The sequence below is a fragment of the Canis aureus genome, chromosome 7 (assembly GCF_053574225.1).
Source record: "Canis aureus isolate CA01 chromosome 7, VMU_Caureus_v.1.0, whole genome shotgun sequence".
Taxonomy (NCBI): domain Eukaryota; kingdom Metazoa; phylum Chordata; class Mammalia; order Carnivora; family Canidae; genus Canis; species Canis aureus.
The window spans coordinates 51,856,695-51,880,560 of record NC_135617.1 but is presented as its reverse complement, the minus strand read 5'-3'; the positions used below and the strand labels follow the sequence as shown (position 1 = coordinate 51,880,560).

Here is a 23,866-nt window from a genome sequence, read left to right as displayed (position 1 = left end):
GAGGGAGAAGCAGGCTCCTTGCAGGGAGCCCGACATGGAACTCGATCCCTGGTCTCCAAGATCATGCCCTGGGCCGAAGGCGGTGCTAAACTGCTGAGCCACCCAGGCTGCCCACAAAAAAATTTTAAAATGACAATTTTGTGATTAGTGCTCACTTGTGGCATTGTTATGACACGTTTAAATGAGCATTAAAGATGCACACAGTTCATATATGATTACATACTTATCCATAAAATTAATGTTTTTACTTTAATTTCAACAAAATAATTTTGTTTATTTGAGAGAGTGCAAGCGGGGGAGGGGGGGGTAGGCGGGGAGCAGAGGGAGCAGCAGAGGGAGAAGCCGACTTCCTACTGAGCAGGGAGCCTGATGCAGGCCAATCCCAGGACCCCAGGATCATGATCTAAGCCGAAGGCAGACACTTAACTGAGCCACCCAGGTGCCCCACAACATCATTATGTGCTTATAATCAATATTTTCACATAATTTGTGTTCTGTGACAGTAAAACCACACTAGATTAACTTTCTTGAATCTTAGGGTTTTTTTTTTTTATTTATTTCAATTTGGGTAAGTTTTGTTTAGCAGCAATTGAAATTGCCAATAAAATTGTTTTTTTATTTTAAAGATTTATTTGAGAGAGTGAGGGAGTGTGGTGGGGAGGGGCAGAGGGAGAGGGAGAGAGAATTTTAAGCAGGTTCCCCACTGAGCACATAGCCAATGCAGAGCTCGATCTCACCACCCTGAGATCACCACCACCTGAACCGAAATCAAGAGTAGGTTGCTTAACCAATGGAGCACCCAGAATTTTAAGAATAAAATTCTTAATTTTAAATATCAAGCATTGGAATGGGGTCACACAGCATATCGCCATTATCACAGGCACTATTATGAGTATTTAAAGTCATGATTGGAAAAATCCTTTAGAATATCTTATAAAAATCTAGATCCATATAATATCATAAAGGGTTGATGTCACGTTTCATGCATGAGTGTACCTACATACATTTAAGAGTAGCATGAGCTAGTTATGAATATTGTGCTAATTCATGAGAAACTCTAGAACCACATACCGGAGCATGAAGAAGAATCCATAGGTGATGAAAGTCTGGAGAGCTAAGTTATCTTTCATCTCCTTCAGGAGCTTCTTCTGTTCCTTGATCCTCCTCACTCTCCAGGGCAGTGTCTGTGTCTCCAGGGCAGTGTCTCCATCTGATGTCAGCAGTAACACATCCTACAGATGCCTGCAGCTTTGAGTGTGCTTGCCTTTTATTTGGAGAACACAGGGCAAAATATAGAGGCACGCCTGGGAGATGAATGGTGTTAGCCGCCAGCCGATGATCAGGGTCACAGGTTGTACTGAGCCAGCCCTCAGAGCCACATGACTCCAGCCTTTTAAAGTGTGGGCTCTGGAACCCCAGCCCCGCTCTGTGGCCAGCATGCCAGGTCACCATATAAATATCACTGTAGTGCATTGATGGCAGCTCCCAACAGATATGCTCATGTCCTAATCCCTAGAATCTGTGAATGTGACCTTATTTGGGAAAAGGGTCTCAGCAGATGTGTTAAATTAGGGATCTCGAGATAAATCATTCTGGATTATCCAGGTGGGCCCTCAGTACCATGACAATTGTCCTTAGAGGAGACAAACAGAGGTGAATCAGAGGGAGAAGAGAAGGCCACATGGGGATCCCTGGGTGGCGCGGCGGTTTGGCGCCTGCCTTTGGCCCAGGGCGCGATCCTGGAGACCTGGGATCGAATCCCACGTCGGGCTCCCGGTGCATGGAGCCTGCTTCTCCCTCTGCCTATGTCTCTGCCTCTCTCTCTCTCTCTCTCTGTGTGACATCATAAATAAATAAAAAATTAAAAAAAAAAGAAGGCCACGTGAACACAGAGCAGAGCGGAGGGCTGTGGCCACAAGCCAAGGCCTGCTGACAGCCACCAGAGCTGGGAGAGGCACCAGAGCCTTCAGCAGGTGCTCTGCTGACACCTTGATTTCAGACTTCTGGCTCCTAGCACTCTGAGAGGATAAAGTTCTGTCATTTTAAGCCACCAAATTTGTGGTAATTTGTTATGGGAGCCCTAGAAATCTAGAGGTAATTACAACAATTACTAATAACATGGAATATTTATTAGGCCTGATTACAGGCCAGGCCCTTTGCTAAACCTCTTTTATAAGTATTATCTCATTTAAACCGCACAACAGTCTCAAGAGACAGGTGCACTATTATCCCCACAGATAAGCAGTGAGGTTCAAAGGGGCCAAGTAGTTTGCCCAAGGCCACATGGCTGGTGAGCTGGGATTTGAACCCAGGTCTCTCTCTCTCTCTTTTTAAAGATTTTATTTATTCATGAGAGACACACAGAGAGAGTCAGACATAGGCAGAGGGAGAAGCAGGCTCTCTAAGGGGTGCCGGAGGTGGAACTCGATCCCAGGACTCTGGGATCATGTGCCCTGAGCCTAAGGCAGGCACTCAACCACTGAACCACACAGGTGCCCTGAACCCAGGTCTCTCTGATTCCAAAGACCTCCTTTAAGCACACACAGAAACCTCCCCACCGCATCATGTACCCGGCTGTAAAGGAGACACACCGCACACTTAGCGGTCTCATCTGTGCTAGTGATCTTTGTCCCTCTACTTAAAAAGGGGCCTGATTCTTTGAGCACCCCCTCCACCAGCCCTGGGCTCTTTACCACCGCCTCAGAAGTGAGATATAAATTACAATGGGCCGTTCTTCTAACTCAGTGGATCATGGGAACACTGTTTCTGTGTCATAAAGAAACATTTTAGGCATACACAATCACTCATAGTTCTTTGCATCTATTTAGCCTCTGGGTCATTTGGGTTTATTTGTAGATGTTGCCAAGATGAAGCAGAAATCTGCGGAAACTATTTGTCCTTGGAGAAGGACAGCGGTCAGGATGGATTCTTGTTACTTTCTTTTTCCTGATTTTGAATTTGTGCTATCTCACTGTCCCAGGAGAAATAGAAATTTTGTGTTCTTAAGACTTAAAATATATTCTCTGAGCTCACTTAAGCTATCAGAACTTCAGCACTGGACTCTGGTGATGGTGTGGTTTAGGAAACAAGCATTTCTTTCCTTCTCTACTTTTGTCCAGTCTTTTGGGGATTAGAAGGGACTGTTCTCCATCTGCTTATAAACCCAAATACTCAGTGTGTGTGTGTGTGTGTGTGTGTGTGTGTGTGTGTGTGTGTGTATGCGTGTGTGTGTCTGGTGATGGGGTAGTTGGAGGAAGAAGGTCCAGTTGAGGTGGTTACTTTTATTTTGTTACCCTTTATTTTCTTTCAAACAAAATCTACCCCATTGTACAGGTGGAAGCACTGAGTCTTGGGATAATCCAGATAATTAAATCAGATTTAATTACAAATGCTCTGCTTGTTCTCTCAAGAAACATTCCGTCTAGTGAAAACGAGAGCTGTTATACAATGAGTTTTGAGGCTAATTTTAAAGCAAGTCATGTGTCCCTCCCATTGCTCTGACCCAAATATGAGACAGAGATTCAAAGTTATGCACAAAGAAAACCAAAATCAATAAGGAGGCCCTACATGAGCACTTTGGGTGATTACGGGAATGTAAGCCTCATTTTCCAGCCACTGCAATGCTTCATCCCTTGGGATTCACTTGCTGTTCCCGTTAGGGCATGGCCCCCCGAGACTGTGCAGAGGGGGATCTGAACCCAGAGCCAGGCCCGGGGATGACTCTGGGTCATTGTTCTCCCCAATCCTGATTTCCAGAGCAGTCAAGAGATACTAATCTAATCCCTCTCACAAAGATGGCTTTGCACTGTGCTCATCAAAATAGCTAAGAGGTTTGAAACCTTTGTTCTCTTGAGGGGCTGACCGTGGAAGAGGAGAGCCGGGCAGCTGACAGTCCAGCGCTGGGAAGCGTTAGTGCCGACAGAGGGGCTGGCCTAAGCCAACAGAAGGTCACTCTCGATCTCACTTTCCTGAATCCCTTCTTTCTGTCCAAGGGTCCCATACACATCCTCCCCCCTCTCCCCCCACGTCCAGAGCTTCTCTCCTCTCTCATTTCTCTAAACCCAAATCTACTCCCAGGGAAGAATCTGATAAATTCATTCGCATCATAACGTGAACAAACTCTTCCCAAGAGTATATGTATTTTGAAGACCTAAGGTGAGAATAGTGGGTCTCTGTGCAATTTCAGATGTCAGGGAAATCAGGTAAGAGGGGTGCGACCCGCTCTGAGGGGACAGGGGATGGTGCACAATGGGCGGGAAGGCTAGGGTGAGAGCAGGACAGGCATTTTCGAGAGGAAGACAGCTCCCTCCCAGCCAGGGCTCCAGGGGCAGATGGAGGTGACCGTGGGAGCTAAGGAGGCAAAGAGCAGGAAACCTTGAACTCAAAACTCGTGTGGGAAGTTACCTGCTTTTTCCTTCAAGTGAGAGATTCAAGGGAAGAAGGTATATGTAAAACTCACTCATGTATACAGTGTCATTCATTCATTTAAATGAAGTGGTATTTGCTATCAGAGAGGCAGCAGAGAGAGCCACGAGCAAGATAGAGAAGGCCTCTCTGTACCTGAAACAATGGAACTTTCTCTCCAACTGGCAGGGTGAAGCTAACAACATACAATTTCACGTGGTTCTAAGTGCTTTGACAAGATAAAGCAGGGTAAGGAGATGCGAGAGCGGCAAGGCAGTTGCACAGGGCAGGTCTGTTTAGATGAGGTGGCTGGTTAGGTTTACCTAGGTCGGGTTTCCAGATTTAGCAAATAAAAATACAGGACACCCAATTAAGTTTGAGAGAAACAATGACAACTTTTTCAATGTATGCGTGTCCTGTGCAATATCTGGGATGTACAAGTACCCAAAAATTATTCATTGTTCATCCAGAATTCAAATTTTACTGGGTGTCCTGCATTTTATCTTCTAACTCTAGCCCAAGAAACCCCCACAAATGAGGTGAGGGAGAGTTCCAAGAGAGAAAACTGGAAGGGCAAAGATTTCCAGGCAGAAATGAGCTCGGTTTGTTCAGGAAGCTCTATGTTTTTGGAATAGGGGTAGTCGGGGGACCCCAGGCACATGTGAGAAGTCTGCATGTTAATCTCATCTGTTGAATTGTTTTTTAAGATTTTATTTATTTATGAGAGAGAGAGAGAGAGAGAGAGAGAGAGGCAGAGACACAGGCAGAGGGAGAAGCAGGCTCCATGCAGGGAGCCCGACGTGGGACTCAATCCTGGGTGTCCAGGATCGCGCCCTGGGCTGAAGGCGGCGCTAAATCGCTGAGCAACCCGGGCTGGCCTCATCTATTGGATTTTTAAAGATGATTTATTTTAGAGAGACAGAATGTGAGCATGCGTGTGTGCACGTGCACACACACACATGCATGCACGAGTGGGGGGAGGGGGAGGGAGAAGGAGAAGCAGACTCCCTGCTGAGTGCTCCATCCTGGGTCTCCACCCAGAACACTGGGATCATGACCTGAGCCGAAACCAAGAGTCCGACACTTAGCCGACTGAGCCACCCAGATGCCCCTCATCTGTGGAATTTTAAGGAAAGCCCTCAGCACCACAATTACTCATTTCCATGAATATTCCAGTTGAGTATTGTGTCCCAAAGCAGGCACCGCTGACATTGCTTTAAGACCAGACGTTGGAGGAACACCTGGGTGACTCAGTGGTTAAGCACCTGCCTTGGGGCAGCCCTGGTGGCTCAGCGGTTTGGCGCCGCCTTTAGTCCAGGGCCTGATCCTGGAGTCCCGGGATTGAGTCCCACGTCGGGCTCCCTGCATGGAGCCTGCTTCTCCCTCTGCCTGTGTCTCTGCCTCTCTCTCTCTGTATTTCTCATGAATAAATAAAATCTTTAAAAAAAAAAACAAAAAAACACCTGCCTTTGGCTCAGGGTGTGATCTGGGGTCCTGGGATCGAGTCCCACACCGGGCTCCCCGCGAGGCCCTGCTTCTCCCTCTGCCTGTGTCTCTGCCCGTGTCTCTGGGTCTCTCAGGAATAAATAGATAAGATCAGACCAGACTTTCAAATGAGAGAGTAGGTAGGTGCTTCCGCCCTGGGGGAAAGTGAGCCTTGCCGTCCCCTAATTTGCTCGGCCTCGCCTTCTGCCTCAGTCACTGCGCCTTCGGTGAGCAGCCGCTCGTGCTACCAGGAGGAACGAGCCTAACCGTGCCTGCCCCCGGGACGAGAGACTTGGGGACCCAAATCCTGCCGGGGCTGACAGGGACTACTAGAAAGTGTCTTGAAAGTGATGAATGGGAGAGCGTGTAGCAGGAGTCAGGCGAGGGTGGCAGAAGCGTGACAAAGGGGAATTAGAGGGCGCCCGCGTCCAGCAGCGGCAGCCTGAGCAGTTGGCCTGGCCGTGCCCCGAGGGCCGCCGGCCGCAGAGCTGGGAGCAAGCGGTCGCCCCTTCTCGGCGTCCAGAAGGCCGAGGGTCTCTGGTGGAAGAGATACTCAGAGCCAGGCTGGCGGCAGAGCCGTACTGCCAGACGCCGAGCAGAGCAGTCAACGTACTGAGCTGGGAAGGCCGCCCTGTGCTTGGGGACAGGCCGAACTTGCCTTCCTGCCCTAGACCTCGGGGGGCTCGGGTCTGAGAACGTTTCCTGCGCCTCCGCCAGCTCCTCGGTGACCCGCTGAGTGACTCAGGCTCCTCTCAGCAGCTCTCCTTGCGGAGATTTCTCTCCCCCACCCCCAGCCTCTGCCCTGGCCTCCTAGTGAAAGACGCCCGATGCTGAAAACCGAGTCTTGACTGCATTTCTGTGAAAATAGCCCAACCTCACTTTCCACAGAAGGTGGGGTTGGGGGGCCCAAAAATAATCTGGTGAGGTAAGCAGATAAGCAGCCCCAGGTCCCAGTGGCGGAGCAGGGACTTCTGACTTGTATCTTTTCTCACACATGAGGGGCCACCAATTCATTTGAAAATGATGTCATGACTTGTTCTAGATCTCAGAGCTGCTTGCTGCCTTCTCAAATAAAAACGTGAGGGGCGCCTGGCTCAGTTGGAAAAGTGTGTGGCTCTTGATCTCAGGGGTATGAGTTTGAGCCCCACGTTGGGTGTAGAGATCACATAAATAAATACAACTTTAAAATAAACATGTTAGGGATGACTGGGTGGCTCAGCGGTTGAGCATCTGCCTTCAGCCCAGGGCGTGATCCAGGAGTCTCAGGATCGAGTCCCGCGTCGGGCTCCCGGCATGGAGCCTGCTTCTCCCTCTGCCTGTGCCTCTGCCTCTCTCTGTCTCTCTCTCTGTCTCTCAGGAATAAATAAAATCTTAAAAACAATTTAAAAAACAACAGAAAATAAAATAAAACATGTTATTTTTCTAGAAAACCGTGGTTTAGAAAGTAAGACAGTATAGTATCTTCAAAGGGGGAAGGAGGTTTCTCCCATTTTTGCAAAGGCATTTCTTTCAGATTTGAATCACTTGGTGATGGTCATATAATGACTCCCCCATTATACAAGTAATACATGTTTACTGCAGAAACTTTGGAAACATTAGAAAAACACAAAAGGGACCATAAATATCACCTGTAATCCTCCCACTTAGATATAATTGCTGTTGACATTTTGATATGTGTCCTTTCTTTTTCCATATACATATGACTGTATTTTAACAAATTAGAAGAAAATGTGGTATAAACTGATCGATAACTTGTTTTTTAAATTGTTTTTTCATTTAACAATATTTCCATGATTATTTGCTCATGTCATAAAATGTTCTCATCATCCTATGAATGAGGTCCCTCAATATACTCATTTGGACTTTTAGATTGTCACCCTTTTTATTTTTATTTTTTTTGTCACCCTGAATATGAATAATAGTGAAAGGGAATATAAGGGAAGGGAGAAGAAATGTATGGGAAATATCAGAAAGGGAGACAGAATGTAAAGACTGCTAACTCTTTAACTAGGGGTGGTAGAAGGGGAGGAGGGCGGGGGGTGGGAGTGAATGGGTGACGGGCACTGGGGGTTATTCTGTATGTTGGTAAATTGAACACCAATAAAAAAAATAAAAAAAATTATAAACACCATTGCAATGGGCATGCTTAGTCTTGTAAAAATAAAGTGATTTTCTGCCCAGTGGTTTGTCTGGGCCTTGGTTTGAGAAAGGATTGAAAACAGAGAAAGAAACAGAGAAAGTTGATAGGCTTTTGCTTGATTTCCATTCATCTCCTGGAGAAGGGGGAGAAGCGAGGCCAGGATTGCAAGGATCGCCCCCTGTAAAGGCTGTTTCCTCCTTTGAGCTCTTCATTCTGTTCCTCCATCTCGGCTCTCATGGTATTTATCACCTCTGTCTCTCTGTAGCTCCTCTGCCTTTTCTCTGCCCTGCTGGCCCTCATCAACACCCCAGAACCCGCCTCATCGGACACTCCCTGGTTCCGCTGGCTACTGAGGAGTGTTTTCTGCGTCTTGACTCAGTATCTGAAAAGTTGTTTCTAGGAGCAGTAAATGAAGGATCGTCATCACAATATCTGCAGTCGTGCCCACAATACTCTTGGGCAGACCACTGCACTGCTTTGCCTGGGGGTACACCCCACCGCCCAACTATGCCTGACCCAGGAAGTGGTAAGAAACTCAAAGAAAATCAACAATCGTGTGATCTCTGGATTTCTTTAATTTCTTTGCTGGACGAAGCTACCATCCCTCTATTCCCTTCTCATCAGGCACTAAGTGTTTGTGAGTTCTAATAACTAGGAAAATTGAGATGATCATAATTCCCAAGGAATAATTCGAGAAGTAGATAAGAAAGGTCATAAAATCAAATCAGACTCAACTGAGTGCTTAAAAAAAAAAAAAAAAAACTTTTGTTGCAGGATTCTAAAAATAGCTCCCAATGCTGTCCTTCACCTTCACAATTATTTTAGTCGTCCTTTCTAAATCTGAATGGCACAGAGCAGCAGAATTTATACATTATGTTCATAAGAGAACAGACAGCTCATTAATTCTTGACATTGGTGGGATTTGACTGTTCACTGTCATATGCTCCCTTCTGAAATATATCTGGTCTGCTTTCCTGAGATGATTAAGATGTCTTATTGATAACCCGAGGGATATTAACAACACCAGTACCTTTCTTGTATGAGACAAGGTCACAGCCCTCCCACGGGAGAGTGTGGGCGACACCCACACTAATCATCTCAGGTTCATTCGTTCACAAGTTCATTTATTCAAATATGTGAGACTTCCCTAGGTGTCTAGCAAGAGAAAGTCTTTGCCTTCCAGGAGGAAGACAAATAACAATGAAAATATTACAAAGAAAAGTAAAGCCAAGTAAGAGAACGGAGTGTGTGTTTTGGGGGTGGGTAGAGTGTGTGTGTGTGGGTGATATTTTATCTTATTTTAACAATTTTATTTATGTATTCATGAGAGACACAGAGAGAGAGAGAGGGGCAGAGACATAGGCAGAGGGGGAAGCAGGCTCCCTGTGGGGAGCCTGATGTGGGACTCAATCCCAGGCCCCTGGGATCACGACCTGAGCCAAAGGCAGATGTTCAACCACTGAGTCATCCAAGCACCCCAGGGCGTGGTATCTTAGATCTGGTAGTTAGAGAAGGCGTCTTTGGGGAGGTAGCATTTAAGCGTGGGAACCAGTCATGGAAATAACTATCTGAGGATGAGCTTTAAGGACAAAGTCCTCTTAAGATGGGAGAGGATCCATTGGAGAGCCACCAAAGACTTTAGGGTGACTGAATGCATTGTTGGGAGTGGGAGTAGATCCTAGGAAGCTGGGGAGGGCCTATGGATCATTGGGAAGATTTAGCATTTTATTCACTGCGAAGCAATTGTCCAGAAGTGGCCCTGAGGCCCGGGGAAGATGACCCCTAAAGCTAGTCTGCTCTACCATGCTCTTTCCCATATGCAGATTCACTACAGACTCTTCCAGTCCCTGAGCCCAGCAGTGATCACTTCAGGTCCCAGCAGACTGGAAGCATCTAGGGATTTTAGGGAGAGTCTCCGGGTCCTGGTGTCTATGGCTCACACACGTCTTGCGGTTTTACAATGCGGGTGAGCTGCCCTGGCATCTTAGGTCTATTCGACACATGAGATTTTTAAGGAAAGCCAACTTTATTTCTGCTACACCACCACCTCACATAGCCCTCAACTATTATGTGGGGGTAATTGCTTCTCAATCTCCTCTGCAGACTGTGTGAACAACATGTTCAACTTTCTCCAGCCCTGGAGAACCATGGTGAGTTTTAGAGGAGGTTAGATAACCTGACCAGGCCACATTGCATCTTAGTTCAGGCTGCTATACCAACGTACCGTACACTGGGTGGCTTTCAACCAGGCATTTCTTTATTATAGTTCTAGAAGCTGGAAGTCTGGGATCAGAGTGGCAGCATGGTCGGGTTCTGGTGAGACCCTCTTCTGGGTTGCAGATGGCCAATTTCTCCTCATAGCCTCATGTGGCAGAGAGCAGCAAGCTCTCTAATGACGCTTATAAGGACACTAATCCCATTCACAAGGGCTCCACCCATTACCTCCTCTACTTCTAAGTACTTCCCAAAGTCCATCTCCTAATACCATCATATTGGGGCACAGGGTTTCAACATGGACTTGGAGGGGACGCACATTCAATCCATGACACATGATTATTGAGTGGTGGGGGGATTTAAATTCAGATCCAATTGGTTGGAAAACCTGTTTTTCTTACTATCACACTGGCTAATTCTTCCTGAGTACTTTCATTCATCACAACATTTATTAAACACCTGCTGTGTTTGGAGCTGTACTGGGCACACACTAGGGATGTAGACACAGATGAGAGTTCCTGCCCTCAGGCTTCCTAGAATTGAGGGGGCTCTCCGGAATCTATACTTCATCTCCCAGAATGGAGTGAGATCACACAGATGCCCCCATTCCCCTCTGCCACACACCATTTTGGACTTTCTGAAATGGAAATTTGTCTTATTCTTCTCATTAAAGAAATTTGCCGGCTGCCAAGCAGGTTGTGCCATGCATGAATAGCATCTGTTGACCCATTTGTCATTGGTTGACATCGGTGCCACCTGCTCACACTTGGATTTCACTTTAATTTGGATCCTAAATGGTCACTTTAAAAGATCTTCAGAAAAAAATAAATAAATAAAAGATCTTCAGAGAGTGGGGCTCCTGGGTGGTTCAATGGGTTCAATGTCCAACTCTTGATTTAGGTTCCGATCACGATCTCAGGGTTGTGAGAATGAGCCCCACATCGGTCTCCAGGCTCAGCGAAGAGTCTGCTTGTCCCTCTCCCCCATCTCCTTCTGTCCCTCCCCATTTTCTCTCTTTCTAAAATAAAATCTTAAAAAAAAAGTTTTATGAACATTTTTTTTTTTTTTTTTTTTATTTAAGAGTCACACACAGAGAGAGAGAGAGAGGCAGAGACACAGGCAGAGGGAGAAGCAGGCTCCATGCACCGGGAGCCCGACGTGGGATTCGATCCCGGGTCTCCAGGATCACGCCCCGGGGCAAAGGCAGGCGCTAAACCGCTGCGCCACCCAGGGATCCCCATTTTTTTTTTCTGAAAAAAATTTCATTAAATTTACAGGTATTATTCAGTGTTAACTTTTATGACTTGGTGGTTTCTTTTACTCAGCGAAGGAAATGGTGTAATAAGTAAAAGCCCTTTAAAGATTTCCGAGCTTTAAATCAGACATTTTAATATTTGGGGATCTCTTTGAGTGACTCTCTCAGTGTTTTATTCCATTAACTGACAATTCTCACTAGATAATGGGTATTTTCTAAATGTAAGCTGCAAAGATATAACTTGTGGGCAAATTCTCCCCACAGGTGGGAAGGCCTAGCCAGCATGATTTGAATACAGGCCGCGGTTAATTGTGCTGAGAAGAGCTGGCCTGAGGGGCTGCTGTCGGGGTGGGGTGTCTCCCCCCATAGTGAGCTCTAAGGGCCAGCCCGCAGCATGGGAACAGGAGAGCCCCTGAGAACAGAGGTCCCGCTTCCCCGGGGCAGGTCACAGGTTGTGTCTCCTCTCTGCTTGCTCTGTAGACCGGGGAGGACGCTGCCAATACCCAGACGGAGGGAAGAAAGCGCCGTGGCCTCGCCTCAGTTGGTGCTTGGTGCGAGGCACATACCCCAGCTCCTTCGGGCTGCTGTTAACAGAACACAACAGACAAAAAACGTTTATTGCTCACAGTTCTGGAGGCTGGAGGGTCCAAGATCCAGGCGCCAGCGGGTGCGGTGTCTGATGAGGGTCATAGATGGTCACCTTCTCGCAGCCTACAGGACACGAGCGAGCTCTCTGGGGTCTCCTGTACAGGGCGGTGATCCCGATCACAGGGGCTGCCCCTTGTGATGGCATCACCTCCCACAGGCCCTACCTCCACGTACTATCACATTGGACATGAGGCTTGCACACAGGAGTTTGGCAGGGGTGGGGTGTGCAGAGGGGGCGCACACCGTGGCCCTGGCCCCGCCTGACTCCTTTCCAGGACACCTGAACCAACAGGGAATGCCTTCTGGGATTTGGAAGGCTGGTGAGAGCACCGCTTCTAAACTCAGATCAAAGGCAGCCCGGGTGGCTCAGCGGTTTAGCGCCACCTTCGGCCCAGGGCCTGATCCTGGATCAAGTCCCACATTGGGCTCCCTGCGTGGAGCCTGCTTCCCCTCTGCCTGTGTTTCTGAATGAATGAATGAATCTCTCTCTCTCTTTCTCATGAATGAATGAATGAATGAATGAATGAATAAATAAATAAATAAATAATAAATAAATAAATAAAATCTTTAAAAAAATAAACTCAGATCATAAGAAAAACTGCTGTCTCCAGAAGAGTGCTCCTTCTCTGGTGCTTTTCTTGCACCAACGGGTTCCCTTTTAATCCTTTTATCCACACTTCGTGCTTTCTCCTAATCTTTCCCTGCCTCTGCTTCTTCAGAAACCTCAGTTCCAGCACAGGTCCAGGGACACAGTCCATGCTCACTTGGATTTTGGGCCAGAGAGGTTGCTGAATTTCTTGACGTCATTTCATAGAAAGCGGTATTTAAATCACAAATTATTTCGAGTATTGTGGTAAATTTAAAACACGGCATAAAGGGGTGCCTGGGTGGCACAGTTGGTCACCTATCTGACTCAGGTCATGACCTCATGGTTGTGACATCGAGCTGCACATCGCAGCTTCCACTCATCGGGGACTCTGCTTGAGATGCTCCCTCTCCCTCCCTCCCCCTTGTGTGCACGCACACTCTCTCTGTCAAATAAATAATCTTTTAAAAAAAGGACACTCGGGCAGCCCCGGTGGCTCAGCAGTTAAGCGCCGCCTTCAGCTCAGGAAGTGATCCTGGAGACCCAGGATCGAGTCCCACACTGGGCTCCCTGCAGGGAGCCTGCTTCTCCCTCTGCCTGTGTCTCTGCCTCTCTCTCTCTGTGTGTCTCTCATGGATAAATAAAGAAAATCTTTAAAAAAAATAAATAAAAAATAAAAAAAGGACACTGTAAAAAATATGATGTTCTTTCTCAAATAAATCTCCAAGCACTGGGAACTCTGGAAAAGAGCCAAAATAATATTTTGCTATATTAGATCCAGATAAGGAGGGTCTCGATTTCATACTTTTTTTTTTTAAAGGACTTTATTTATGAGAGACCCAGAGAGAGAGAGAGAGAGAGAGAGAGGGAGGCAGAGGGAGAAGCAGGCTCCATGCAGGGAGCCTGATGTGGGACTCGATCCTGGGTCTCCAGGATCACATCCTGGGCTGAAGGCGGCGCTAAACCACTGAGCCACCCGAGCCGCCTTATTTCATACTTTTTAGTACTCATCTTCAGGGCTGCTTTTCTCAAGAAGTGTTGAGATACATACTGAAGGTCTTACAGTTTATGGTCCCACAGAGCCAAATAGTGATCTTTGTGTTACACCCTGTATGTTCAAAGTCTCACATGAAAGGTGTATAACAAGCACATCTGCCTTACATCAATGTCCTGGGAAGGCAAGGAGCTATAACCAAATGTGACAGTCAGGGTCCTACTTTGGAATCACAAAATGTTAAAGATGGAAGTGACAAGAACATTCCTACAACCCCTTCATTTATAGATGAGACACCCAGCAAATCATGTGTCCTACCAGAATTACATGCCAGTTTGTCCTCTAATAGATAATTTTCGTTTTTGAGTGACTACTTAGGATCAGACAACTTTCCGATTTAATATCATTTTGTGACACCACTAAATTTAAGATGTTCAGTTCATCCATTAAAAAAAAAGATTTTATTTATTCATTTGAGACAAAGATAGGGTGTGTGTGTGTGTGTGTGTGTGTGTGTGCATGAGCAGGGGCAGAGGCAGAGGGAGACGGAGAAGCAGACTCCCCAGTGACCAGGAAGCCCGATATGGGGCTCGATCCCAACACCCAGAGATCATGACCTGAGCTGAAGGCAGATGCTGTCTGAGCCACCCAGGCACCTCCAATTCATCCATTTTTAAAGAAATTTGAGTTCCCTTGCCAAAAGTTATTATTAACTGAGCTTCAACCAAGAATAACTTAGTGCAAATAATTTGTATTGAATAGATTTAAAATCTGATACAAAATTGATCGGCATGCACCTTCTTCCTTGTATACTTACCTGTGTGGTCTTCCATCCTTGATAATGACTGTTGCTTATTGATAGTGACTATTGCTATAAAGCTCTGTCCTAAACACCTAATATTTCATCTCTGCATTAACCTCAGCCATCTGTGCTAAGCATCTATATCGGAAACAGAAGTTCAGAAGAGTCAGGTGGGGCACCTGGGTGGCTCAGTCAGTTAAGTGTCTGCCTTTAGCTCAGGTCATGATCCTGGGGTCCAAGGATTGGGCCCAGCAGCCAGCTTTCTGTTCAGCAGGGAATCTGCTTCTCCTTCTTCCTCTGCCCCTCCCCCTGCTCATACTCTCTCAAATAATTAAATCTTAAAAAAAAAAAAAAAAGTGAGGTAACTTGCTTGCAATCCCACACTACACGGCAAAGTCTTTATTCTAACATGTACACTGTGCCGCTTCCAAAGATAGGTGGGCCCCTTCTAGCCCAGGCAGGAGTGCCTCCTGTGCCCTAAGACATGTGTCCTATTGCATCCTGTTCTAAAATAAGGGTGGGGCTGTAGTTTGAGGCCACCACAACTCCCTCTTCTGAACCCCTTAGGGAAGTTTAACTTTGGATCCTGACTACTCTCTTGCAAGGGCATCGCATGACTCCTGGCCTTGGTCTCCTTACACATTTAGCCCAGTGCCTTAGAGCAGAGGGCCGGAGCTCTGAATGAACCCAGGAGCAGCCAGGAGGGGCTCTGACAACTCTAGATCACACAGCCTCACAAAGGACTGACCACCTCTGTCGTACTTGAGGTGGGCATGAGGTTGCTGGAACCCGGTTTTGATGATTTGCTACAAACAGGTACCCGTGTCACTGGGAACATTGTCAAGGGGTGAGGCATACGAATTGCTGAAAGGCACTAGCTTGGCTAAAATGTTGTCACATTCATCAGTTGAGGGAAGCCCACACCTAGGCTTATTATTGGAACATAGAATGTTAGTGGTAAGTTGACATGGTCACTTAAGAATCTGTTCACGAGGCAACGTGGAATCCCACGTGAATCCGTTCCTTCCGATGTCCCAAGTTTTCAGACTTCAAATGCTAGGTCTTTGGAGAGAAGTAATTTTCACAGGGGCTGAGGCCAACTTTGAATCCACCTGACAGACTCCCATCGCTTCATAGCTACCAGGTGAGTCCCAAGTCCCATTGCAAGCACTTCTGGCCCAGCGCTGCTGGCCGGGGAAAGCAGGAGGAAGGCATGTGGGCAGGAGGCAGGGCTGGGGCTAACCCTGATGAGGTCTAATTACTACCTCCCCCTGCGAGCTCGGAGCCACATTCTACACATTTCATCACTGGGAACACCCAAATTCCACCCTCTTCCCGGTTCACCTTATTTAAAAAAGCAAGCCGTGTCTCTCACCCAACAGCTTGGGGAGATTGTCATCTCACCGTTGTCAGCCACAGGCTCCTGCAGGTGTCCAGAGCTGCAACGCTGTCTCCTAGACTCCCCTCAGCCACCACCTCCTGAAATCTCCACGGCCTGTGAAGGCTTGGAGGAAGCCCCCACCCTCACAGAGATTTCCTCGGCCACCTTGCTAGAAGAGTTGTCTCTTGCGCCCACCTCATGGAACTCACCACAAAGCACCCTGTGAGAGCATCTGTGCGTGTTCGATACCAATCTAACGAAGGCTCCTTTAGGAACTGCAGCCTTATCTCGCAGAGCTCGGCTTCCTCAGTACACTGAGCTCAGCCCTGTGCACCAAGCACTCTCCCAGTGAGCCAGGTTAACATTCGTCAAAGGTCTGGTCAACGCAAGAACCCCAATGGGCAGCAGAGGTGGCAGTAAGCACCGTTTATTCACCAGAGTCCAGATGATCCGAGAAAGGGAACAACTCCTGATAATTGGTTCTCTGCTACCACTACATCGTCAGGTACTGGGTTCCACCCGCTTGTTCCTACAACTCCCACCGCAAAGCCTGAGCCATCTTCCACAACCTTAGGCCACAAACTGGGGCCAGACATCCTACGAAAGCTACAGCAAAAATCGGTCCCAGGGAACTTTCTCCCTTTGGGTGAGTGCCATCCTTATGCTGGAGAAGAGAAAATGAAGCTCATAAAAATGTCAAAGATGACAAAAATGAACTTTAAAGATTTATTTATTTATTCATGAGAGACACAGAAAGGCAGAGACATAGGCAGAGGGAGGAGGCTCCCCGTGGGAGCCTGATGCAGGACTCAATCCCAGGACCCCGGGATCACGACCTGAACCAAAGGCAGGTGCTTCCAGGAGCCCCCCAAAAGGAGCTTTATTAATTTTTAAAAACATTTATTTATTTTAGAGAGAGATTTGGGGGAGGGGCAGAGGGAGAATCTTTTTTAAAAAAAATATTTATTCATTAGAGATGCAGAGAGAGCAGAGACATAAGCAGAGGGAGAAGCAAGCTCCTCACAGGGAGCCCGATGTGGGACTCGATCCCAGGACCCCAAGCTCACAAAGGCAGCTGCTCAACCGCTGAGCCACCCAGTCCTCCCCAAAATGAGCTTTAAATTGGTGTCTAGAATGAGAACTAGTGGCCAACGATGCAATGCTATGAAAGCAGAGAGCAAACAAACTAAGGCAATCATTATCTTGCTCCTATTTTCTCTAATGAGAACAGAGAAACATCTGCTCAGTACCTGAAGTCTAAGAGTGATGTGGGGACAGTGGGAGACACCTGTTTAAAAGTTCACACCGCGCTGTCAAAACTCTATAGAGAAATCATGAGCAACAGAGGACCAGATACTGAGAAGCACTGCCCTATCTTCCTAAGGGGAAATCAAGTAGATTTTGGAAACTCCTGAATGGTGAACTTCATGTAAAATGCTGGCAGCATCTGGAAGTGTTATAGATGATAAACATTCTGACAGGACCTTAACAATTGCTGGTTTCTTTTTTTTTTTTTTAAGATTTTATTTATTTATTCATAGAGACAGAGAAAGAGAGAGGCAGAGGGAGAAGCAGGCTCCATGCAGGGAGCCCGATGCGGGACTCAATCCTGGGTCTCCAGGGTCACACCCCAGGCCGCAGGCAGTGCCAAACTGCTGCGCCACCGGGGCTGCCCCAATTGCTGGTTTCTTTCCAGCTCTTGATTCAACAGAGTGCCACACCAAACTAACTTCCTTTCTTGTTTTTCTTGATAGAGGATTACTACAGCAGCCAAATGAGTAAGTAATAAAACAACAGTTGAGAATTTTAAGAGAATAGTGGGGTGGATGGAACAGAACACAATTTGAAGGTAACAGCTAACAAGAGTTTACTCTGTGCTTGATGTGGATCCAAGGGCTTGTATTTACCTAAAAGTCACACAGGTATAATCCTAACCAGGCAAACAGGTCCCCAAGTTGTGCTGCTTACATTAGGCTACAATACGGCCTACCCATATGCACTGCAAGGCTGCTAAAGAGGGGAAAATGTGAATCCTCCCCTTTCCATACAGGTGGGCCAACTTGCCCTTCAGCTTCCCTGGAAGAGAGAAAAAAGGATGGGAACACATCTTGCCTTGCTTTGTCCTCTTACCCACTTACTTCTCTGAGGGGAGGAGGGAGACTTTCTGGTTGCCAAGATTGGGAGATACAATGAGTATATTTTCTTAGCACAGCAAGTTGTTAGGACAGAATCTGACACCAAGGGGAGCTTATAGTTTACAGTGGGTCAGTTACTGGGCTCATATTCAAAATATTTTAATAACCAGTTCACTACCAGACCAACAAACACCACAAAAACCATTGGTGTGCTAGGGCCAGCCCTAGTAAGTTTGCGTCAATAGGGTTATCAGCTGGGGTAATAAGCACTGTTGTGGTTTCAGCTTCACCAATCCAGTCTTTCCAGTAAGAGATGAACTATTTTGATTTTCATTTATCTGATTTCTAGGTCCTTCTTTTTTTCTTTCTTCTTTTTTTAGGTTCTGTTTTTTCAACATGTTCTGCACTTGGATGGGCAAGGATATGACGACTATCACCACCAAACCCCAGGAGTCCTCTGTACTTTTCAGCCAGCATCCCCAATACTAAATGCAGTTTCACATTTTCAAGGTGATACTGATAAGCTAGAAGGCACTCAAAAGTTAAGATCCAGTCTACACTGGAGACCATGTAGTATAAAGGAGATGGAAGGAACAGTGGCCATTCACATCATGGCTCCACATGTATATGGTTGGACCTGTAAATCAGACTGGCAGGCAGAGGGGTATGAAATGGCAAAGAAAGTGGTAGAGCTTTTGGATTAAGGTGGGCTCTCATTACTCTAGAGAAGGGGTCAGCAAATTATGGCTACAAGCCTTCTGTTTTGTGAGTAAAGCTTTTTTGGAACACAGCCATGCCCATCCATACACATATGGCTGCTACTGCACTGTACAATGGTGTAGTCCAAAGTTGGGGCATAGACTGTATGGACTGCAAAGCCTATAATATGTACTATCTAGCTCTTTTTTTTTTTTAAGATTTTATTTATTCATGACAGAGAGAGAGAGAGAGAGAGAGAGAGAGAGGGAGAAACAGGCTCCATGCAGGGAGCCCGACATGGGACTCGATCCCGGGACCCCAGCATCATGCCCTGGGCTGAAGGCAGCTCCAAACCACTGAGCCACCTGGGCTGCCCCTATCTGGCTCTTTACAGGAAAAATTTGCCAACCTCTGGTCTAGACCTAGGAAAGGAAAGGAACTAACCTGAAGATATGGGGAGGGAGGCCGGAAGGGTGAGAGGAAGAAGGGGTATGTTTAGAGAGCTGGGACACCAGAAAAAGGCAGAGAGAAAACCATTAGGGTGGAACCATCACCATGCCTTACTCTGTGGGGATCCCTCCTCACATGAGTTGAGCTACAGAGTAATCTTGACTGAATTATCTACATTTATTTGGGTGAGTTCCTAGATGAAGAAAGTGGATTTTTCTTCAGTCTGTCCAAACAGGCAGCATATAAACAATGTAAAACGTGAGCACAGGTAATCAAAAACATTTTAATGATTAATGTTTAGACATTATTTAACAGTGTGGATATATCCAGATGAGCTAAAGCACACTTTGACAGCACACTATTGAATGTTATAGTTTCTGTATTGAAATATGTAAAGACATTTGCAAACTAGTACCTAGGAAGACATACATTTACAAATATACACATTCTAGATTTGATAAGGTAAATGTAAACAGATGCCGTGACTCCCTCCAAACAGAAAACCCACAAGACTAATAAGAGAACCAACTGGCTCCCCTAATATGAATGTGCAAAATTAAAGCATGATAAACTGATATTTACATAAATATCAAACCAACAATTAGTTTATACATTGTCGATGACCTTCTAAGATGTGTCATGAGTGGTTCAATGACTGGTTTTTCTCCCAAGGGAGAAGGTATTCAGAGTAAATTTCAACACTTTAAAATGACACACACAACAGTCCTTATCTGTTTGACCACTGCCTCAAGGGTGACAGACATGATTTTATGATAAGCAGTCTCACTTTTAAATAAGCAGTTCTACACAAATCTTTAGATTCTAGGCAGAAAAAGAAAATTATAGGTCCTATTAGATTTCACCAAGCAAATTATCTCTATCCAATTTCCCAGTTCTCTTAAACTGTAGCTATCTGTTTAATTTTACCTTAAATTTTTTAAAGTCCCTTTTTCCCCCTTTATTCATTTTAATAAGCTAGGCACATTTTACAACAAGTTTGTGTCAAAACAGACAGCAGTACAGAAATCAATCTAAATTTGGACCCTGGCAACCAGTTCCCCATTGCTCATCTATGGGAGGCTGTTGAATGTAAATATTCAATTATCTCTTTTGAAAAGTATACATCTTCTCTCTCACGAGTGGAAAAGCAAAAGTGGGCATTATCTCCTGTATAAAAACACTTAGCACTTCAGAAATTTTAAATGTCCTACTCATTCTACATACTTTCTAAAATCTTGAAGACAAAGAATATATATTTAAGGTTTCATCAAGACTGCTTTAGAGCTCCCCCCCCTTTTTACATTATCAATAGTGGCACTCAAAATAAAAAAATAAGATCTGTTAAAAAGTTAAACTGACCTTCCACTAGATTTGAGCCTGCCTGATTTAAAGCCAATATTATAAAACCGAAGGTGCCTTTTCTGATTTCACATGTACAAGTCACTTAAAATTATGTGTCACACACTAGTTTCATAAATCATGGTCTTTGATTTTTCTAAACAGAGCTATTAAAAACGAATAAAAACTTGAAACATATCCTAATTTAAATTAATAAGCTTTGGGGCCCTGCTTTTTAAATTTTAAGGCATGTGTGTTTCTCTACTGTAACAACATTGTACAAATTTACAATCACATGCATGATCTACAGTAAAAAAAAAAGTTTGAATTACAGTGTTTTTAAATTGTGAATCACAATTCAGCACCTATCATGTTATAACTAATAAGGCAACAGCAGTGTTGTATACTACAATAATACGCCCTCCACAGTCTAGCGCAGGGGTCGGTGAGAGCCCAGAAATGTTAAAAATCTTATGCCTACGTGTATAATCTGTATACATTTTCTAGGGGTTTGGAACTGATGAGAGAGGTCCTACATGAATCACGCTATTGTAGGCCAGACTAGTTACAGCAGCTGTTAACGAGCATCGGGCACAACTCATACTGTGCTTACAATCAGACGATGGGTTTTGGAGGTTTATCAACTCCTCGGCTTCAATCCTTCCGTTGCTTCCTCGGCTTCACATTGTTTTCCAGGGAAGAAAAGCTGTTGGTGTGTCCGTTCACCGCAGCCACAGACCCATTCTGGTGGTCCTTCAGATGCTCTTTTCTCCGCGAGGCCCCCTTCTTGTTGTAAGTCTGAAACGCATCAGGGCAGATGGGTCACGTGACCGGCTGTTCTGCTGCGGGGTAGGGTTGGGGGGTGCCCACTTCCCTAAGCCTAGCCTTGATTCCCGTTAGGACCCAATGCCACTGGGATGGAAGGTCTGCAGTCCAGCAACTCTGGGAACATTTTTTTGCCATTTGCCATCACTCTTCCTTTTCTGAGGTATAGCCCGAGGTAAGTTCACAGGGGCAAGGGCTGTGATATAAGTGCTATTCTACAGATGAAGTAGGAAATTCAAATTATACTTCAGTTGGCTTTACCCTCTTGCATCTGGAGGGCAGGGGAGGGGGGATTCCATGGCCACATCAGTTTCTCCCACTCTAGTACCTCTCCCATCACTCCCTTCTCTCATCTTCAAAATTTGCTGGTGACTTCAGCAACTGCTTTGGCCTGTATGTACAAAGTGCAGTGTTGCTATAAGCAGTTAAAACAGTGTGATTTTGGTTTTGTCAGGCCCTATCCTTCAACCTCCCTCATGCCTGACAAATGTCCCAAAGTGTGGCATAGATCACCAGCGCGGCTGGACCATGGGCTCACTCGAACACACCACCAAGTCCAAGGGTGTGGGATGAAAGGTGCCGGTGGGCATAAGAAAGGGGAATGTGGCAAGGCCCCCGCGTGGCTGCGCAGCCAACTGGACTTTACTGCCTCCACATCCCTGGCTTCTGCCCTTGCTCCTGACCTCTGGTGCCTGCCCAGAACCAGGCACTGCCCACAGGAGTAGGAGCACACCTCATCCAGGGGAAACTGGGAGTTGCAGAGTGACCAACTGGAGATGATCTGCCCTAATTGGGCCCTTCAGTGAGTAAAATTTACCTTACATCATGCACTGGGGAATGAATGAGCCCCCACATCTGAGCAGTGGATGTGTGAGGAAACTGGGACAAAAGGGCAGATTTCTATCTACAGCTGAGGGCTATGAGACTGCTAAATGAAATCACCTGTCACGTGTCTGCAGAAGTCTACACACTTTCCTAAAATCTTGAAGACAAAGAATATATATTTAAGGTTTCATCAAGACTGCTTTAGAGCGCCCCCCCCCTTTACATTATCAATAGTGGCACTCAAAATAAAAAAAATAAGATGTTAAAAAGAGCAGATCTGTTAAAAAGTTCGGCAGTAGAGAGCCTGCTGAACAACTCTGCATTCCCACAGGAATCCTCAGCTTCCTTGCCATAGATCTAGAGCTCTGGGGTCTGGGACAGATTTCAGTACCTTCTCTGTTGGCGGTGGTCCCCCTCCCAAAGGTAGGGACTGCCTTGTCACTGGGACTAAATTAGAGCCCACTGCCTGGCACACAGGCACAGAGGTTCTACACATCGTCCTCCTTAAATGAATAGATGAGGGCTTCTGCTGGAATGATCTCAAGTCCCACCCAACTGCCACAGATAGGTAAGACTCACCTGAATATAGAAGTTTGTGAAGAGAGCAATCAGAGAGATCATGTATCCAATCTGGAAGTACAGCCACCCAAGGGGGAACGAACATGGCCAGATGACCCCACAGCTGGTCTGGATGATTGTCAGCACAAACTGAAGCTGGTGGGAGAGAAGGGACACAGCTGAGCAGCGCAGCCACCGCCCAAGGACAAGGTGCCACACCAGATGGGCTCTCCAGCCAGCATGCTGAGTGTGCGATCAGACACTTACAGGCCTTTCTGTAGGTGAAGCCACTCCATAAACACCAAGCATGCATTTTATGCATAAATTGCTCCTGAATTGCTATTTATGTGTCATGGTCAAATGTTTCTTATCCCCTTCTCACTACTTAAATTACCTTTAAAATTCAGACACTAACACTACCATATACTGTATACATGAAAATTGCTAAAAGCAGATCTTAGAAGTTTTTGTCACAAGAAAAACAACTGTAGCTATGTAGAATGACTTCGGATGTTAACTGAACTTACCAAGTCATGTCACAATACATACATATACCCGATCATTACAGATCATTACACCAGATACTTCATACAATGTTACAGGTCTAGTACAGCTCAGTGAAATTGGGGAACAGAGGAAAACGAATCTCCCCAACACACAAGCTTTAGGGAGTCCATATAGAGATGCAAGGCATTTTTTTGTTTGCTTTACATCTTTAAAAGAGAAAGGAAGGGTGTGGGGTGTATGTTTAAAAGAAAACCAGTGATGCTGCTATGGGATGTGCAATTCCACTGGCCACTTTTCCTAGTCCTCTTTTTTATAAAGATTTATTTGAGAGAGAGAGAGGGAGGGAGAAAACAGGAGGAGGGGCAGAAGGAGAGGGACAGAGTCTTTAAGCAGACTCTCCACTGAGCATGGAGCCCAACCCAGAGCTTGATCCCATGACCTGAGCTGCAACTAAGAGCCAGATGCTCAGTGGACTAAACCACTCAGGTGCCCCAACTTTTCCTATTTCTCATTCATGTACTCTTGGTTTGAAGAAGGCTGGTCAACAGATTTAAACTTCTATCAAGATATAATGCTTAAGTCCAGGTGATTTCTGATGAATACTTTTTTTTAATGAATAA

General features: G+C 45.9%; 1 protein-coding gene and 4 long non-coding RNA genes across 7 annotated transcripts in view; 3 read left to right on the top strand and 2 right to left on the bottom strand.

Moving 5' to 3' along the window:
• LOC144316853 (uncharacterized) overlaps positions 1-5,212 on the top strand; it is a 30,712-nt gene extending 25,500 nt beyond the window's left edge. The window contains exon 3 of the long non-coding RNA XR_013382698.1: positions 3,855-5,212. This is a non-coding gene — a long non-coding RNA (uncharacterized LOC144316853). The remainder of the gene's footprint in view (positions 1-3,854) is intronic.
• A 4,129-nt stretch (positions 5,213-9,341) lies between these two features.
• On the top strand, positions 9,342-11,652 carry LOC144317359 (uncharacterized). The gene is made up of 3 exons (XR_013383327.1): positions 9,342-9,995; positions 10,133-10,179; positions 11,325-11,652. It is a non-coding gene; the product is annotated as an uncharacterized LOC144317359 (long non-coding RNA).
• Positions 11,599-15,341, bottom strand: LOC144317358 (uncharacterized). The gene is made up of 2 exons (XR_013383326.1): positions 14,544-15,341; positions 11,599-12,082 (listed from the first exon to the last, which is right to left on the bottom strand). It is a non-coding gene; the product is annotated as an uncharacterized LOC144317358 (long non-coding RNA).
• Positions 15,342-15,518: 177 nt separating this feature from the next.
• Positions 15,519-23,081, top strand: LOC144317357 (uncharacterized). The gene is made up of 3 exons (XR_013383325.1): positions 15,519-15,672; positions 18,425-21,531; positions 21,811-23,081. It is a non-coding gene; the product is annotated as an uncharacterized LOC144317357 (long non-coding RNA).
• ELOVL5 (ELOVL fatty acid elongase 5) overlaps positions 19,457-23,866 on the bottom strand; it is a 75,292-nt gene continuing 70,882 nt past the window's right edge. For all 3 annotated transcript variants that reach the window (XM_077903642.1, XM_077903644.1, XM_077903643.1), the window contains 2 exons: positions 22,761-22,895; positions 19,457-21,329 (listed from right to left, as the gene is read on the bottom strand). In XM_077903642.1, coding sequence (XP_077759768.1) covers positions 21,186-21,329; positions 22,761-22,895 — 279 coding nt within the window. In that variant the 3' untranslated portion in view covers positions 19,457-21,185. The remainder of the gene's footprint in view (positions 21,330-22,760; positions 22,896-23,866) is intronic.